At 47.3% G+C, this 18,243-nt stretch overlaps 1 protein-coding gene across 2 annotated transcripts; it reads right to left on the bottom strand.

Annotated features, from left to right (window-relative positions):
• Positions 1 to 1,198: 1,198 nt before the first annotated feature.
• LOC112225952 (suppressor of cytokine signaling 7) lies at positions 1,199 to 17,366 on the bottom strand. Of its 2 annotated transcripts, XM_042307211.1 has the most exons (9): positions 15,427 to 17,366; positions 12,514 to 12,578; positions 12,205 to 12,309; positions 9,035 to 9,180; positions 4,951 to 5,119; positions 3,194 to 3,322; positions 2,751 to 2,886; positions 2,263 to 2,415; positions 1,199 to 2,080 (listed from the first exon to the last, which is right to left on the bottom strand). In XM_042307211.1, the coding sequence occupies exons 1-8, from the start codon at positions 16,989 to 16,991 to the stop codon at positions 2,286 to 2,288; spliced, it is 2,445 nt and encodes an 814-aa protein (XP_042163145.1). In that variant the 5' UTR covers positions 16,992 to 17,366; the 3' UTR covers positions 1,199 to 2,080; positions 2,263 to 2,285. The 2 variants fall into 2 exon arrangements, with proteins under 2 accessions (XP_042163145.1, XP_042163146.1); XM_042307212.1 differs by lacking the exon at positions 12,205 to 12,309 and having other exon boundaries at positions 15,427 to 17,364.
• Positions 17,367 to 18,243: the final 877 nt, after the last annotated feature.

The following is an 18,243-nucleotide window of genomic DNA, read 5'->3' as shown; positions in this document are numbered from 1 at the left end:
GCTTTAAAAACATCCATTTTCAACAGTCCTATCTATCCTTCAGGCATTTCCTGGGCCGTTAATACCCGCCTCGCTGTCTAGCACTTGGCTGTGTGTGCATCAGTGGAGGCTGCTGAGGGGAGGACGGCTCATAATAATGAGTGTAGTGTAATGGCTGGAATGGCGTTGATGGAATGGTGTCAAATGGGCTTCGTACCATTCCATTTACTCCATTCCAGCCATTATTATGAGCCGTCCTCCCCTCAGCAGCCTCCACTGGTGCTGCTGATCTCTCATAAAGCGCTATTCAAATTCTGGCCCCTCATTTCGCAGCTCGGGCCTTGTTGCATTTAACGAATGTCGTCCTCACACCAAGTCATTGCACACACCCGAACCATCAACTATTATTTTAGTCACGTCTTCCATTTAGGTACCGTATCTCACACATTAGCCTAAATAAAGGACATGCATACTGTATGAGTACACACTCCACCAGGTAGAGGAATTGACTAATTCAGTGCACACACACCAACAATAAATACATGCACACCCTCACTGCTTTGCCAATGTACACATCAGCATACTGGGGGCTAACTGAGGGACATGGGGGAGCAAAAGAGCACATACACACATGCATATAGTGCCTACACCCGCACACACACAGAGACCAACCACTGAAATGTAAGCTTGAAAATATCTAGAAAATAAAAAGGCTGGCTACCTCTAACTTATACCAGGTATATCTCAGTAAGTTGTAAAGGTTTATCATATAGAACGTACGGGGATTTGGTTTGTATACCTCTTCACATCCCATTGTTTCCAACCAGTCTTACCGAAGGCCCTTGTAGGCCTAGACACGGCGGAGATTCCGACGAGATGTAAATGAGATGCTGCAACCAACCTAACATGGTTAGCTACTGTGGGGTGTGTGGGAGGAGCTGGGAGTGTCGACTGCAGGATGGTATCATTTGGTCCTCCTCAGGGTTCTGGCGCCAACTAGTGTCTACTTACCAACATGACTGTGGTGAAGAAGAAAAACGTAGTTCTGTGGTAGGGTGTGTTTGGTTGGAGAGACAATCACAAGCAGACAGACAGGTCAATACTCAATCCAAAGTATGTTACAGAGCAACGCACTGAACAGCCAACAATGTGCCTTTTCTGTTGGTCGCTTTGGATTGAATTCTCGGCCATAGAAGTAAAGTAAGGCACTTTTGTCATGTTTTAAATTCCATCAACAGTTTTATTATTATTTGTTCTGGTAACACATTTTCTCAATGACAGTATAGCAAGAGAACTCCAGTTGGATTCCAGAGTTGAGAGCCAACCACGATATCCTCCGGTGATGTTACGCCACCAAATAGCTGTTGGTGGATAACCAGAGTTAACGCCAACACACAATATTTACACACACATACAGGCACGCAGACACACACAGCTCAGGCAGTCAATTCAAAAAAAGGTGCCGATCCAACCATTGGCAAACAAATATTTTAAGGGGAAAAAAATTATATTTCTCTGTAGTTGAGAATGCATCACATCAGAAAGGTGGGTACAGTTTCTCCGCCCTGGCTGACATACAATAGACAGCTTGTTATACTCTGGTCCAAACAACAAGCGGTCCCTTTTCCCAGACCTTTTCAGAGCAGGGGTACAAAAAAAAGGACGAGTGCATCGTTTTCCAAAACTGATTTGGTTCCATATACTTCGACTCTCAACCTATCGTCTTAGCCTCCAGCGCAAGGGTGCGCTCGTTTCGACATTGCAGTGATGTCCAGTCTTAGCTGGGGGGGGCTTACTGTAGTAAGCACAATGGCAAGTAGTCAGTCAGGTCTTCCAGTTCAGCCCCGCGGTCAGAAATCTTCCTCACTGGCCAGGTGGTTGCAGTTTCCTCATCCCCTGCCCCTCCTCCAGTTTCTGTGAGCCAATCAAAAAGGGAGGAGGGTGGATCATCCAAAACCCTGCCCCAGACGTCCAGATACCGAGTCAACCAAGAGCGCTGATTAGTGCACAGTCTGGCACAAGAGGGTTTGAGCGAGACTCTGTCCCCAAGCACAGTCACCATCAGTCTTCAGGTAAACTGTTCCCGTGTATAAAAACAAACCTGCAACAAAGGATAAGGACATTATATGCACTGACCAGTGGCCACACTAAACAATACACACTACAATGTTTTCATTGAAAATATATGGACAAGTCAATTGTATAATGTACCGAATACAGTATTTCAGTATAAACTTATTTCACAACACTGCTCAATTGGTGGCCCAAGCGTCCATCACTCACTTGATCCAATGATCCTCCAAATGCTACGTTTGAGACTCCGGCTGGCCAGCCGCAAGTTGGGTGGTCATGTCCCGCCCCATCTCCTTGACTGACATGTACATCTCCTCCTCAGGATCGTAGTAGTAGAACCTTCGCAGGTAGACTATGAGGGGCCTACGGAAAGAGACGGGGTACATTTTATACAAGCCCTTCCAATACAAAACTATCTGCCTGTGTGTATTAATGGGTAGAAAATATAACCATCCCAATACACACTATCAAAATCTTCCATTATGTCAATATCTTAAACAATCCCACCATTGCACACAAATCCCAATATCTTGTCTGCCTTCGGATGTTTCACTTACTTTGTACACTAGAGGGCACTATATTATGGGTCACTGGTCTATGCAGGGCAGGGCATGTACATAGGCAGACGGAGCTCTTGAATGTGGTCTATATGTTGTTTCTATAACGTGGGCAGATCTAGGTGTTGTGTTTCTACGTACGTGGGCAGGGGGAGCTCCTGGATGTGGTCTATGCGGACCAGCTGGCGAATGCAGAAGCGACAGAGGTGCTGCAGGGACTTGACACTGCTGAAGCGGGACACTGGGTAGAGTAGCTGGACCGGGGTCGGGGGGAGGCCTGGAGGAGGAACCATAGTCATACACATAGTAATGTACATCTTTGGCAGGAACACACATCATAAGCATACTAAATTCTACCCTAGATAGTGAACTACATCCTCCACAATATACAAATAAAACACTAATTGCAAAAATATAGTAAAGTCAAAACAAACCTATGCCTTAATTAATTGACAACCCAGGGCTAAATAGATGTTAGTAATAGCAACTTTAAAATGGTGCTGTATGTAACCTATGATTCAGATCCATACACAGTGACAGAGCTGTCATTTAGATGTATCCCACTCTGATTGGTAGGTTCTTACCTGGGACCCGTGAGCGCAGGAAGTAGAGGAATTTTCCGTTCTTGGAGTGCATGATGGCTCGTTCGATAAACTCCACCACAGAATGACAGCGGTCCTCAAACTTTGGGTGACACCAGAGGCTGAAGGTTCCTGTGAACAATGAGAGAAAAAGACCAATCAATAAGACACCCTAAAGACAGTAGTTAGCACGTGAAACCGTTCCAATGGCAAGACGCGCCGTGAAACCGTTCCAATGGCAAGACGCGCCGTGAAACCGTTCCAATGGCAAGACGCGCCGTGAAACCGTTCCAATGGCAAGACGCGCCGTGAAACCGTTCCAATGGCAAGACGCGCCGTGAAACCGTTCCAATGGCAAGACGCGCCGTGAAACCGTTCCAATGGCAAGACGCGCCGTGAAACCGTTCCAATGGCAAGACGCGCCGTGAAACCGTTCCAATGGCAAGACGCGCCGTGAAACCGTTCCAATGGCAAGACGCGCCGTGAAACCGTTCCAATGGCAAGACGCGCCGTGAAACCGTTCCAATGGCAAGACGCGCCGCGAAACCGTTCCAATGGCAAGACGCGCCGCGAAACCGTTCCAATGGCAAGACGCGCCGCGAAACCGTTCCAATGGCAAGACGCGCCGCGAAACCGTTCCAATGGCAAGACGTGCCGCGAAACCGTTCCAATGGCAAGACGCGCCGCGAAACCGTTCCAATGGCAAGACGCGCCGCGAAACCGTTCCAATGGCAAGACGCGCCGTGAAACCGTTCCAATGGCAAGACGCGCCGTGAAACCGTTCCAATGGCAAGACGCGCCGTGAAACCGTTCCAATGGCAAGACGCGCCGTGAAACCATCCAATGGCAAGACGCACCGTGAAACCATCCAATGGCAAGACACCGTGAAACCATCCAATGGCAAGACACAACACGAAACCATCCAATGGCAAGACACAACACGAAACCATCCAATGGCAAGACACAACACGAAACCATCCAATGGCAAGACAACATGAAACCATCCAACGTGTGTGTATATGGCTGACCTCTTTAGTAAAAAGTGCTGCATGAGAAGGATCGTGCAGAGTAGTCTGACAAAACAGGATCGTAACAGATATGGGCAACTGTTCTGAAAGGATTGCATTTTTAAAAAATGATCAGTAAATGGAAGAAAAAAATAATACTTTTTGGGGTGCCATCGTGGATCTATAAATAAAGTGCAAGATGCTACGTGGTCTAAGTAACTCAACTGATTAGTTTGCCTGTCTGTAAAGAGAAGGGCGGGAAGTATGTTGATCCTGCTTCTCTGATTGGATAGAGTGAAGCTGTATTTCTCCGTCCACCCGCTTTACTTCACCCGGTCACTTCTCCCCGCATGTTTCAGTCTGATCATTTAGATTGCTACTGCCTCCTATAAATGTGCATAGTGTCTAAAAAACATGTAACACTGATGCGCATTCTGACTGAGTGACAGCAAACTCGCTGCATACAGAAACAGACAGACACCCCTCCGTGCGCTGCTCCTCGTCTGCAGCTAGTTTTAGTCTATAAAACGTGCAGGGAGATGGGCACTTTGCCGAGATCTATTTAGGCATATTAAACACTTCCACGTTTTCGGATCACGAGTATCATCCGATTCGACTATCAACTGTCAATTTCCGGATACGATTACGAGTCCAGCCAGATTGGAACACCCCTAACGTAGAGTACATGTAGCGTGTGTGAATGTGCATGCCTGCGTGTGTGTGTGTGTGTGTGTGTGTGTGTGTGTAACTCACCTCTGTAGTGCTCCATGCGTGTGTGGTGGGTGACCCCCTGGGAGCGGAAGCTGAGGCTGAGGATGTACCGGGGGTCAGAGCTGTCCCTCACCAGGAACGCTCCGTCTGGCTTGGCCTTCAGCTTCATCTCCGCATCCTCCCAGTTCATAGGACCCCAGTACCAGCCACACTATGATCACACAGATGCAGACAAATTCACATCAAATATACACACAACGCACATGTAAAGACAAGTAGTGTTTGAAGTATTTGCCTGTGTTCTGGGATGCGTTTGTCATCATCCAAGTCTTGTCTAACTGAACCTAGCTCTGGGCACGTTCGTAAATTCAATCTGGCCATCTACTCCGATTTCAGAGCACTCTCGTCTGAGAGCACCAGAGTGCAGAATAACTGATGAATTTACAAACGCCCAACACCCGTTAAATATGGCTGGTACCAGTAAACGTTGGCAAAAAAACATAATTAAATTGTTGCCAGCATCAGTCACCAACACACCGGATAACATGAAAACAGCCTAACCAGCTCTGCTAGGGCGAGTAAACTGGTCAGAATGAGGTGTTCTCATATGCGTGTCTGGAAGTAGCTCGCAGGCTACTTGCCGTTGTGAGGTGAGAACTCTCGGATCAACCCTACTCTTCGGCCAGGGAGTCCAGTGTGTGCTCTGAACATTCAGAATTTAAAACGGACAATATGACAACGCTCTGAATTTACAAACGCCCAGAGCGCACTCTGGCACTTCAGGGTGAATTTACGAACACACCCTCTGTGTCAGAGCCTAGCACTGTGTCTCCGTGTCTATACTCAGCCTTGTCTCAGGGAAGTTGGTAGTCTGTTGATATCCCTCTAGTGGTGTGGGGGCTGTGCTTAGGCAAAGTGGGTGGGGTTATATCCTGCCTGGTTGACCCTGTCCGGGGGTATCGTCGGACGGGCCACAGTGTCCCCAACCCCCCGTCTCAGCCTCCAGTATCTATGCTGCAATAGTCTATGTGCCGGGGGGCTAAGGTCAGTCTGTCCTTCTGATGTATTTCTCCTGTCTTATCTGGTGTCCTGTGTCACTAAGTATGCTCCCTCTAATTCTCCCATCTCTTTCTCTCCCTCTAATTCTCCCATCTCTCTCTAATTCTCTCAGAGGACCTTGCCTCAGGAGTACCTGGTCTGATGACTCCGGGCTGTCCCCAGTCCACCTGGTCGTGCTGCTGATTCAGTTCCAACTGTTCTGCCTGCGGCCATAGAACCCTGACCTTTCACCGGACGTGCTACCTTGTCCCAGACCTACTGTTTTCATCTCCCCCCCTCCACTCTCTCTACCACACCTGCTGTCTCGACCTCTGAATACTCAGCTATGAAAAGCCGATTGACATTTACTCCTGAGGTGCTGACCTGTTACACCCTCTACAACCACTGTGATTATTATTTGACCCTGCTGGTCATCTATGAAAGTTTGAACATCTTGAAGAACGAACTGGCCTTAAATGGTCATGTATTCTTATAATCTTCACCCGGCACAGCCAGAAGAGGACTGGCCACCCCTCAGAGCCTGGTTCCTCTCCAGGTTTCTTCCTAGGTTCCTGCCTTTCTAGGGAGTTTTTCCTAGCTTCTACACCTGCATTGCTTGCTGTTTAGAGTTTTAGGCTGGGTTTCTGCTGATGTAAAAAGGGCTTTATAAATACATTTGATATCCTAGCACCGTGTCTGAATCTATCACCGTGTCTGAATCTAGCACCGTGTCTGAATCTAGCACCGTGTCCAATGTTCCCTCTTGTTTTTTTAGGCAACGTACACATTTTTAAGTCTGCTGAGCGCAAACTTGAATATTGTGAAAATTCTGTGCATCTTTTGGCCAGCGTTTATTGGGAACACGGAGGCTGTAACCATTTTAAGATAGAATTCTAACAGTGTCCAAGAAGCCTACTGTGGCTATTTGATCATAAGGTAGGCCTATCAGAGTGGACTTCCATAAAAACAATGGAGAAAATTTGCCCTTTAGATTTTAACATGGAAACAGCAGCAGCCAATGTGTGGTGTTAAATGTAGGCCTTCATTTCGTGAGACTTTTGGAGTAAAAAATGCAGGGCTTGGCATTTATCCACTGAAAATGGGTTGTTTGATGCAAGAAACCACTTTACAAAATAAAGTTCATTATTACTCCCATACCATTATTAGATAATCAGAATCAGGCCTACTTGGCTTATTCAAGCCCGTCTCAAAATACAACACTGTCGCTTTAAGAAAGAAACATTTTCTTTACCTGACTCGCTTTTCAAAGATGACTAGAAATCCCCGTTTTGCACTCTTGTCGGAAGCAACCACTCCCCCATTGTTGACTAAAAATGTGCTATAACTGGGCTAATAACTCACTATCAAATAACATGAACAAATGTGGCTACATGCAGCTCTTGCTTTGATCAAAACAAGCGCATCTACTCGCGACCACTCATGCTGTAAACACAGTCCCGTTCAAAGTGAATGACACAGATCCATATATGGCAATGGTCTATTTGCACATTAGGACACTGCAGCTCTGATTGGTTTTGCCGCACTGGTCTGCAGATGACAGGCTGAGTCGTGCCTGTTAACGCAATAGAATCCTACTCTGGTGCGTTCTGCCTACAAGAAAATCTCTTGCATAGTTTGTTTTGTTGTTTCGGTATGTTGAATGGAAAGTGGCTTAATATTGGCAATTCAAGTTCAATCTTGTGCTTCTCTGCGCTGGCTGATATTTCTTATGTGCAGCAGTCCCGGGGGAGCTGCGTACCCGTGCACGCACGCAGCTTAAGGGAACATTGACTATGTCTGAATCTAGCACCGTGTCTGTAAGAATGTGGTTTCTCAAATGATTGCCTCGCCTGGTTCACCAACTACTTCTCTCATAGAGTTCAGTGTGTCAAATCGGAGGGTCTGCTGTCCGGACCTCTGGCAGTCTCATGGGGGTGCCACAGAGTTCAATTCTTGGACCGACTCTCTTCTCTGTATACATCAATGAGGTCGCTCTTGCTGCTGGTGAGTCTCTGATCCACCTCTACGCAGACAACACCATTCTGTATACTTCCGGCCCTTCTTTGGACACTGTGTTAACAACCCTCCAGGCAAGCTTCAATGCCATACAACTCTCCTTCCGTGGCCTCCAATTGCTCTTAAATACAAGTAAAACTAAATGCATGCTCTTCAACCGATCGCTACCTGCACCTACCCGCCTGTCCAACATCACTACTCTGGACGGCTCTGACTTAGAATACGTGGACAAGTACAAATACTTAGGTGTCTGGTTAGACTGTAAACTCTCCTTCCAGACCCATATCAAACATCTCCAATCCAAAGTTAAATCTAGAATTGGCTTCCTAGTCGTCGCCAAACCCACTGGCTCCATGTCATCTACAAGACCCTGCTAGGTAAAGTCCCCCCTTATCTCAGCTCGCTGGTCACCATAGCATCCCCCACCTGTAGCACACGCTCCAGCAGGTATATCTCTCTAGTCACCCCCAAAACCAATTCTTTCTTTGGCCGCCTCTCCTTCCAGTTCTCTGCTGCCAATGACTGGAACGAACTACAAAAATCTCTGAAACTGGAAACACTTATCTCCCTCACTAGCTTTAAGCACCAACTGTCAGAGCAGCTCACAGATTACTGCACCTGTACATAGCCCACCTATAATTTAGCCCAAACAACTACCTCTTTCCCAACTGTATTTAATTTATTTATTTTGCTCCTTTGCACCCCATTATTTTTATTTCTACTTTGCACATTCTTACATTGCAAAACTACCATTCCAGTGTTTTACTTGCTATATTGTATTTACTTTGCCACCATGGCCTTTTTTTTTGCCTTTACCTCCCTTCTCACCTCATTTGCTCACATCGTATATAGACTTGTTTATACTGTATTATTGACTGTATGTTTGTTTTACTCCATGTGTAACTCTGTGTCGTTGTATCTGTCAAACTGCTTTGCTTTATCTTGGCCAGGTCGCAATTGTAAATGAGAACTTGTTCTCAACTTGCCTACCTAGTTAAATAAAGGTAAAATAAATAAATAAATAAATAAAATAAAAATGTCAATGTGCCCATGTACACGTGACATGTCCTACTTTTTCCAGTTCCCGGAGGCTGGTGGCAAAGCTGCTGGCATCGGGGCGGCTCAGTGGGCACAGCATGGGGCGCTGGTCCACCCGAGACGGGTTCTGGCCGTCGCCAGGCAGCGGAATGGGCCGGGGGAGGCCCCGCAGGAACGTATCTGAAACACAGGGCCACACACACTCAGATCCAGGGTCCATCATTCACTCGCAATTGTGGCTACGAGAACATTCTGTAAAATGGGCATCAGAAACACATGGTATTTCCAGAAATTGTTGCCAAGTTAGCCATAAATTCACCCTGCTTAAAAGAAGCATGAGCAAGTGTGTACCTCGGGGAAAGCACTTGTGTGTCATTTGTCCTGACTATGTGACCTAACAAACAAAAGGTTAAAATATTGTGTGGAATGACACGTCTGTGATAATATAATGAATACATGTCTGTATATCATGCATGTACAGGAGTAGCCTATAAGTTCATGTCTATTTCGGGCACAGACGGCCATCAAACGGATACAGTCACTTCATCTGCCTCGGTCTCTGACAATCTCACCAGTCTGTCTGAACATAATCACCAAATCATTCAACCAGACACGTTTTAACATCATGCAAACTGACCAGGCTTAACTGGGCACAATCATACGTGACACCTACGATTAAACTATAATGTCGCCATTTTCCAGAGATGGTGATCAACGCTGTCCTTTTCCTGAAAATGGTAACGAGTCTCGTTATCTGGCCCTTTCTAAATCTTGTTCTTCATTAGGGACCCCCCGTGTTACTTTTCCTTCTCTGCTGCCTCTGATCACGCCAATTTGCCAAGGCCTTTCTCTGAGCCGGCCCTATTAAAGCAAGAGAAATGGTCTGGTAAACCTGCAGGGGCTTATTCGGGCTTTCACAGTGTTCGGATATCAATGTGGAAGGACATATGATTCTGTGTCAGAACACGGAATTGCGAAGAAACCGGAGACGTGTCAGCTCTAACTACACACTATAATTTCTGATGATATAACGTAGCTCAGTAGATGACAAAATACCAATGCTAGTAGTCTGTATGTGCATTTGCAAATACTTACAGGAGGAGGAGGAAGGAACCTGGTTAGCGAAAGCAATAATAGCCCAAACATTAACCCTACTGTGTCAGAATATCTGTTAACCAAACTCATTAAAAAGTGTCCAGAAACTATACTGGCTTTGCACCAATGCAATTACCACATACTTTAATAGCAACGTTAAAAACAGAAGAGGGGGACATTCAAATGTCAACCTTTGTGTCATAGTAAATTACCTATGATAAATTGTTCCCATTTAGAGTCGTATTGGCTCTCCTCTCCTACTGTGTTTGTTGGGTCTCAAACAATAAGAGTTCAAATGAACTGCTGGTGAATCAATGCAACTTATTCTTAACCCCTTCATGACTTGAGAAAACTGGCCATCATCTATCGAGTTGATTTAACAGCCTACCAACTGAAATCAGATAGATTTGTCACAGTAAAATGGACCGTGTATCCCCTCTGATTTCTCAATTCTCCAGCCTATGTCTTTATGAGTCTCTCCCCGTGCCCCACTGGTAAGCCCCCTTGACCTGTCTTGCCCAGGCTTTGCTCTTACCATTGAGGCTGAGGCTATGCTGGATGAAGGCATGGGAGGGATGAAGCGGCCGCAGGGGCAGCGACTGCATGGAGGCCCCCACGCCACCCTCTAGGAAAGGCCCGGGCTGCGGCCCACCACCACCCTGAACTTTACAAAGATCTAATGGCAAAATGTGGGCTTCCTCTGGCTTCCTTTTAAGTTGATCCTAGTGATGGCTGAATGTCACAACATAAGAGAAAGGACTCTTGGTGGTAACATTACATAGCTCTCATTTTGCCTCAAAAGAAACCACAAGAATGGATATTCATTGAGTGTCTCACGTCCAAACTGGGTACTGTTGGTGTCAGAAGTGGGATCCCGACACACAGTGATGTGACAGTCAAGCCACAGAGCGACAATGACACCAGGCAGAGCGTATGAAGAAAGCAGTGACGGATCACCGAGCTGGACAGACGTTGGCATAGCAAGGCATCGAGCAAACACCCACCTGGATCCCCATTCCCTTAGTCTCATTTGTCCTCCAAAATGCTGCTAGAGCTCCAGTATCGTCATCCTACATTAAAATGGACAAAACCTCTATCGCAACCTGGATGCTAAGACACTAATGATTGTCGTGTGTCGAGGAAGTGTGGCCGGACGCCCAGGTCAGAGGAACCAGAAGGGCTTTAGTAGCTAGAGGCATAGATATGAAGTAGGCTAATAGGAAAATGTGGGATCTTTAGTCATACATTAAAAAAAACGACCTGCGCCACAGCAACGCAAGTGCTCTCCGTACCGTTGTCTGATCCTGACTGCATCGCGACTTGTGTGTATCTTCAGGCTGATGACGGTCTCAGCCTTGGCGTCGACCACATTACTAACGCTAATTAGTGCCAACCTACTAGAACATGGTCTTAAGAAAGAAACCCACACCTCGTCTGAGGCCAACACAGCCAACAGAAAGAGGAACAGAGTGATGACTCAGTTGCAATGCAGACAGGAAAGCTAGGAGTAACACACACACACACACACACACACACACACACACACACACACACACACAGTGATAGACAGAGAGAGAGCTTCGTCAACCAAATCAAATTCAGTTCTGCAATTCTGATCCTGTACCGTAAGTCACAAGGCCTAATGCATTTGAAGTCACAGAAAACCAATGAGTCATTGTTGTACTAAGACCCAAGTGGCACCGAACCATAAATGTGCTAGTGTCCGTCCTAACACATATATAACTATTGAGTTTCTGAAATTGGTTTACACAGTGAACCGTTACACACATGCCAACTATAAAACATTGAGGCAGCAACTACTGCTGTTGAGATTGGAGAAACTAACCATGCTTAACTCCTGACCACCTTTTCTAACCCTCCAAGATATATATTTTTTATTTTTTTATTTTATTTTAAACATCTGGCCCTTACACAAATCCTCAATGTGCTTTTGCATTTGCATCAATGTTTTTGTGGAAAAGGAGAAAAGGCCCAGAAAAAATAAGAATGTGAAAAGGGGCAGCCCAGCAGCAGGGTGACATACGGAGAAGAGGGTGACATGACAGAAGAAATACCAAGGAAATGTAAGCAAGAGAGAGAGGAAAGTACCCAGCAGACTGAGGCTTCGCCTGGGCGGAGGTGGAGGTGTCGGGGGTTGCAGAGAGTTCACCCCTCTACGAGAAATATCCACGTCTACAAGGGACACAGTCTCACCTGGAGGGAGAGATCCAGGGACAGACAATGAGAAACAGAGAGGGGGGGTGAGAGATCCTATATGGCACATAAGTGTACATGCGTATGTGAGTCGCACACTCTCCCGGGCAACAAGCACCCATTACCGACCCATATACATCGACATGAAGCGAAAGCCACATTCGGAAACAGAAGCGCACAAAACACTCAAGTACACGCAATTACCGGTGAAGGCAGGACCGAAGGCCACCGGAGAGAAGGCACATTGGGGCCTGGAGTGCTGGAGTTTGCTGTGGAGAGACAGAGAGAGGGTCAAACATAAGAGAAGCCCTTAACCTCGTCCTAAGAACCAGCATCATCAGCAACACTTCAATCCCACACCGTTCATTTTTTAACCATCTCTCTCAGCCTCATGACTTTTCGACCTTTCAACTGTATGAGCTACTGTAGCTGGTGCAGGAGAAGCCAGTGGCCTATTTCTCAAGGGTACACTGTGCCTCGACACCAAGGACTGAGATCCATCTCTGCCACGCACCCCTCTGGGATGTAGTGGGTCAGACGCTTACCTCTGGCTAGAGGACCTGACCAGCTATGATCTAACAGAGTGCCCTCGAATCAGCTCGTTTCATTTTTTTAAGCAGAGTCACCTACATTGAGCCTGTGAAGTCAGCAGCCAGCGACGCAAAATTATCATTGAGGGTCTTGAGGATGTAAAAAAAGACATGCTTAAGATTTACGGTATTAAACTGATATGAAGCAGCACAAAGAGCTCCTCTGATTACACGAGCCTTCGTTGACTGGAGCATTTCTGTGATGTAACTTCTTGTTTGGATAGCCCTCCTTAGCTTAACTCTTCCCTCTAAAACAAAGCACCACTCCACAGTTGGGGATTTTTTGGGAAGCTTCTGGAAGGCCTGCCAGGGTGATAGCTGTGCCTTGTTGGCTGCCAGATTCCTTTGCTCTGTGCAGCAGGGGCCAACCTGTCTGTGTGTGTGTGTGTGTGTGTGTGTGTGTGTGTGTGTGTGTGTGGTGTGTGTGTGTGTGTGTGTGTGTGTGTGTGTGTGTGTGTGTGTGTGTGTGTGTGTGTGTGTGTGTGTGTGTGTGTGTGTGTGTGTGCCAAGCTGTGTGTGTGTGTGTGAGTGAGTGAGAGTGAGTGAGTGAGTGAGTGAGTGAGTGAGTGGTGAGTGAGTGAGTGAGTGAGTGAGTGAGTGAGTGAGTGAGTGAGTGAGAGAGTGAGTGAGTGAGTGAGAGAGAGAGAGAGAGAGAGAGAGAGAGAGAGAGTGAGAGAGAGTGAGTGACAGTGCTAGTGAGTGACAGTGCTAGTGGGGAACACCCAGCATGCCGCTTGAGCTAAGCCTGATGCACAGCAGGGTAAACAGCAGCTGATATTCAGCCCCCCACGCCACCGACAAATTCCTTCGCACAAGCCTACCTCCCTCCCCACACCCTTTCCCCTCGCTTAGAAGAGGAGCCATGTTCGCCGAGAGCAGGGGGAAAAAAGAAACTGCCTGGAGAGGAACACTGATCTCCCATCATGTTCAGTAACGACACATCTCAGGTTTGTGCATTCAGAATCAAAAGGAAACATATAGGAGCTAAGGGGAGCCGTGCTCAGACAGACAGACATGATGACTGGCTGGGTTAGATCATGAACCTGACCTAGATTTGACGACAGCAAGTCTGCCAGTGAGCCAGTGAGCGTTTGAAGGGTCAAATAAGATGCCAGCTGTCCCGACAGTTAAAAAAATAAAAATAATATTAAGATAAAATCATGACAGAAATGAGACATTACTATTAGCAGGGCTGTTAAGAGGGAAGTGCTAGTGTATGCATTTCAGAAGAACTAGGTTTGGTGACACTAGTATTTCGGGGTTTTAGCCTTTTTAATGTAGCCTATCCCTTTACACCCTGAAAATCCCTGACATTAACATTTCTCAAAGGACATGTTGAATGAACGCACACACTGTACTGGCAGGTTGGTCCAACATCCACGGGCTGAACTCATTAAAACTAGCTCCGACTGTTTCCCCCGACTTTTGACAACATTAAAACTATGCACTGAGGGCATCTACAAAATGAAAAGGGCTATACTGCTACACTACGTTCATGTCCTCGCCAGGGCCAGCTGCTTGCTTTGCTTTCAAATAGGTACAACACACTGTATTCACTGTACCCCCCCTAGGTTTCGTAAACGACAAAGTGGCGAGGTAGCCTTTGCCTGCTGCTCCTGTCTGCTTGTGCTTTTAGGACAACTTTGTCTCGGTGTTTGTTCATTGTCATGATACCAGGCTGTACGGCCTCGGCTTGACAACGGTAGAAAAGTTGGCTTCAGCACACACAGTGTCGAACCAGGATGGTGCCGAGGTATGCCAAATAATACCAGGAGGGGAAATGCAACATGCACTGCATTCTGGATGCCAGAATATCTCAGTAACTGCGGAGCATTCTGTCAAGGCTACAATAAAAGCAGGTGTGAACAAACGCACAACTACGGCAACGTCGGTTGACATTTTGAATCTTCACTGAATTGGGGGTTCAGAACCCATCATGCCTAAGAAGGGATATTAAGTTCGTAATCAAAGTCAAACGTACGTGGCGTCATCGCCCTCTCAGACGTTACTGTACTGTAGCATTTGGTCTTCTACTCAACAGGCCAGCATGTTTCTTCAAGAACATGTTAAGTTAAATCACCTTTCTCGTACTGTTTTCAGCGCTAATCATAAAACAGCTGAATAAGAGTAACATGTGATTTTGTTGACGAGGTGAGCTAAAAGCTCTCATATCTAAATGTTTGTCTCTCACTGGGAAAATTGACTGCGGTTCCATTAACCACTAGTCTACCTTTAGTGCCTGTGGCACTATAACCATCCTTCATTTTGGCTACTAACAGCTTAACTTCCATAATAATAACTCTAGTACGCCCACATTGTTTTAGTGCCTCCAGCGCTACAATAATCCCCTGTAAAGCCACTAATAGGTTATAACTGTACTAGACCAACACTAGCCGAGACCGCAAAGCTGTCAGCGTACCCTCAGCTTCACCACCCTGTCCTCTCCCAGTCCCCCCTGCTAGACCAACACTATTTAAAGACCCAGTCAGAGACCCAGGGCTGTCCCCTTCCCTCTCCTTAACCTCACCTCTCTGTGTCCTGGTCTGTGCTGGTGGATCCGGAGCCCCACACATCCATCTGGCTGCCCCCGGAGGAGGTGGAGGAAGCCAGCGAGGGCCTCTTGTCCAGGTGGCGACTGGAGCCGCCGCTGCTGCTCTTGGTCCGGAATAGTTTGCTCAGACGGATCTTCAGAGAGCCTTTCCTGGACTTCCCTCTGGTGGTCTTCTCGCCCCCTGCTGCCCCCTCTACTACTAAGGGTGAGGCGGCTCTCAACATCACCCCTAACTTCGGCGTTGTGGCCCTGCTTTGGGGCAGGGACTGGGAGGTTTGGCTGGGAGGTTCCTGTGAGGGTAAGGTGCCAGATAGGGTGGCGGAGGCCACCTGCTGGCCTGTGGTGTTAGAGGCCAGAGACAGGGAGGAAGATGTTAAGGCTGCAGCAGAGCCCAGGGAATCCAGCGGGGAGGGACACACCTGGGGGCCACAGGCACGGACCTCCCCGGCCAGCCTGTGTACCTGCCTCATTAGTCCCGTGAGGGAACCACTGGAGAAAGCCCCCCGCCCGTCCTGCCCAGTGTCCGTCTCGCCCTCCTGCCCGGGGACACCACATTTAAACTCCTCCCCGCCCATCCCCAACTCCCCCACTTCCTCCGAGTCCAGGCCCTCCAACACCAGGAGGGCGTCACTGGTTTCACTAGGGTCCTCTCCGGGGCCCATGCCCCCAGTTGCCGAAGCCAGGATGCTCTGACAGGAACAGCGAGTCATCTCTCCCCTCTCCTTCAGCAGCATCTCTGAGGCCTGGCCCAGCTCCCCCAGCCTCCGGGCCAGGTTGAGCACCGTATCGTCCAGCTGGTGGTGGTAGTTGGTGTCCCCTGTTGAACAGGTCTTCCTGGGGTCCAGGATGTCGAAGCAGAGAGACTTGTCCAAGAGCGGAGGCCAGTCCATGGCATCAGTGACCAGGCGGTGCCGGTGGCAGAGCCCATCTCCCTCTCCAGCCAGGTCACCAGCATCTGTGATCACCTTGGACAGCTTCATAATGGGGTGCCACTGAAGCCTCTGGTGTTGCACATCCATGTTGTTGTCACTGGTCATCATGACACAGACAGAACTGGCTTCCTGTTTATCAACCTCACTTACCTGGAAGCCAGGAGGTTGCTGAAGGCCGCATTCAAAAACACCGTCGCTTGTCCTAAGGAGGTTCTGAAACACCATGAGCTGAGCCCGCGACCCTCTGCCCGAGCCATGAGGGAAATCGAAATGGTGAGCCACGGCGAAGTCTGGTGGTTGAGGCGCATCAGAAGCTGAGGGTCGAGTCAGCATCAAGCCGCTGTCAAGGGCTCCCGTCCGGCACTCGACCTGTGAACTATAGTGCGGGGAGGGATTGCTCGGAATCGCCGGGCCTACTGTGGGGTTGTTCGGATCAAATTCAAACCCAGTGTTGATATTGTTGCCATGATTACCCAAGACAGCTTTCCCGAATCCGGAAACCACTCCACCGCCCAACGTCAAATTCTCATCGTCCAATCGGTCATATTCAGCCGCAGAAACCAAGCGCATCAAGACAAAATCGGGAGACATATCTTGCGTGTTATTCATTATTACGCCTCAATTCCGTACAAGAGGCGCCGCGTACCGACTCTGTTCTTACATAACATTAAGAAAAATAAATAGCACGGTTGCTGACTGCAAACACGTCATTCTACCTAACGAACGCCATTTGAAGTTCCATATTCCTCGTGGGGAAAAATATATATATATATATAAATGTATGCTAATAAACAAAAACACATCTAAATCGTTCCTTCACAGTATTGCTGACGCCGATTCCCTCTTCGGAGACAACATGGATGTAATGGGCGGCTGCGCAGAGACGACATCAATAATCTACTTCTTCTGGTAATAAAGGAGGCCCATACTCACACAAAAACGAAAAACCGCCACCTGCTGGAAAATACAGATTTTCGGCCCATTTATTCCTCGAAGCGAGGGATAACTGGGGCCGAAATATGTATTCTCCAGCAGGTGGCGTTTTATTTGTTTTGCTCACCAAGCTAGGTTTCTTTGGGGTGGCGGTCAATAAGTATCGAATTTGGTCAACCAAAAATGTAATAGCTTATTTGTTCGAATATACGTTTCTTAATGCTTCGGTTGTTAACGAGCGTACTGATATAAGTAGGACACGTTACATCCCGGCAACTTTGAGAGAAAACTTTATATATTGAGTTGTGCCTGTTGTTCACACGCGTATCTGCCCTCTCATTGGCTAGAATGGTCCCACCTGAGCTTGCCTCCCCTGCCTTTCATTTTTGAGGGCATTCCTTTTCATTTTTCGAGCGGCCACTTGAGTAATCTGGTCAATATAATAGATAATGTGTCTCTGCCGATGCCCTGAACGATTCCTGAAGTAGAAAGGACCCCAAAAGCCCCTAGATTCTGGTTCAGTCACACATAAACCCCACTCTCCTCCTCGCTCTTCTACTTCCGTAAAACGCTTGCCTGCTCTCTCTCATTTGGAACAAAGCACTACTTCAAGATGAAATTTTAAATTTCATAGATTTTTTTACTTAGTGTCTGCTCTTTGTGATCGTGGTCCTCGAGCCTTTTAGGTGACTGTGTACAACGTCATCAGTTGCTGCTCTGCTTATTCCAGATATCATCCCACTCTTCATGATCAAGTATAAATTAACCACCCGGTTTCTAATTTCACTATGTGCTATTTTAGATGCATTGTATCTCTCTTAGCAAATGTAGCCTTTCACAATGAGCCAAGTTTTGCATTTCACCCATTTATAAGGAGTCACATTTCTGTCCAAATCAGCATGGCAGGTTTATGAGACAGCACTGTACC

This window comes from Oncorhynchus tshawytscha, linkage group LG27 (assembly GCF_018296145.1).
Source record: "Oncorhynchus tshawytscha isolate Ot180627B linkage group LG27, Otsh_v2.0, whole genome shotgun sequence".
Lineage (NCBI taxonomy): Eukaryota > Metazoa > Chordata > Actinopteri > Salmoniformes > Salmonidae > Oncorhynchus > Oncorhynchus tshawytscha.
This window is presented reverse-complemented; position numbering and strand designations above follow the sequence as displayed.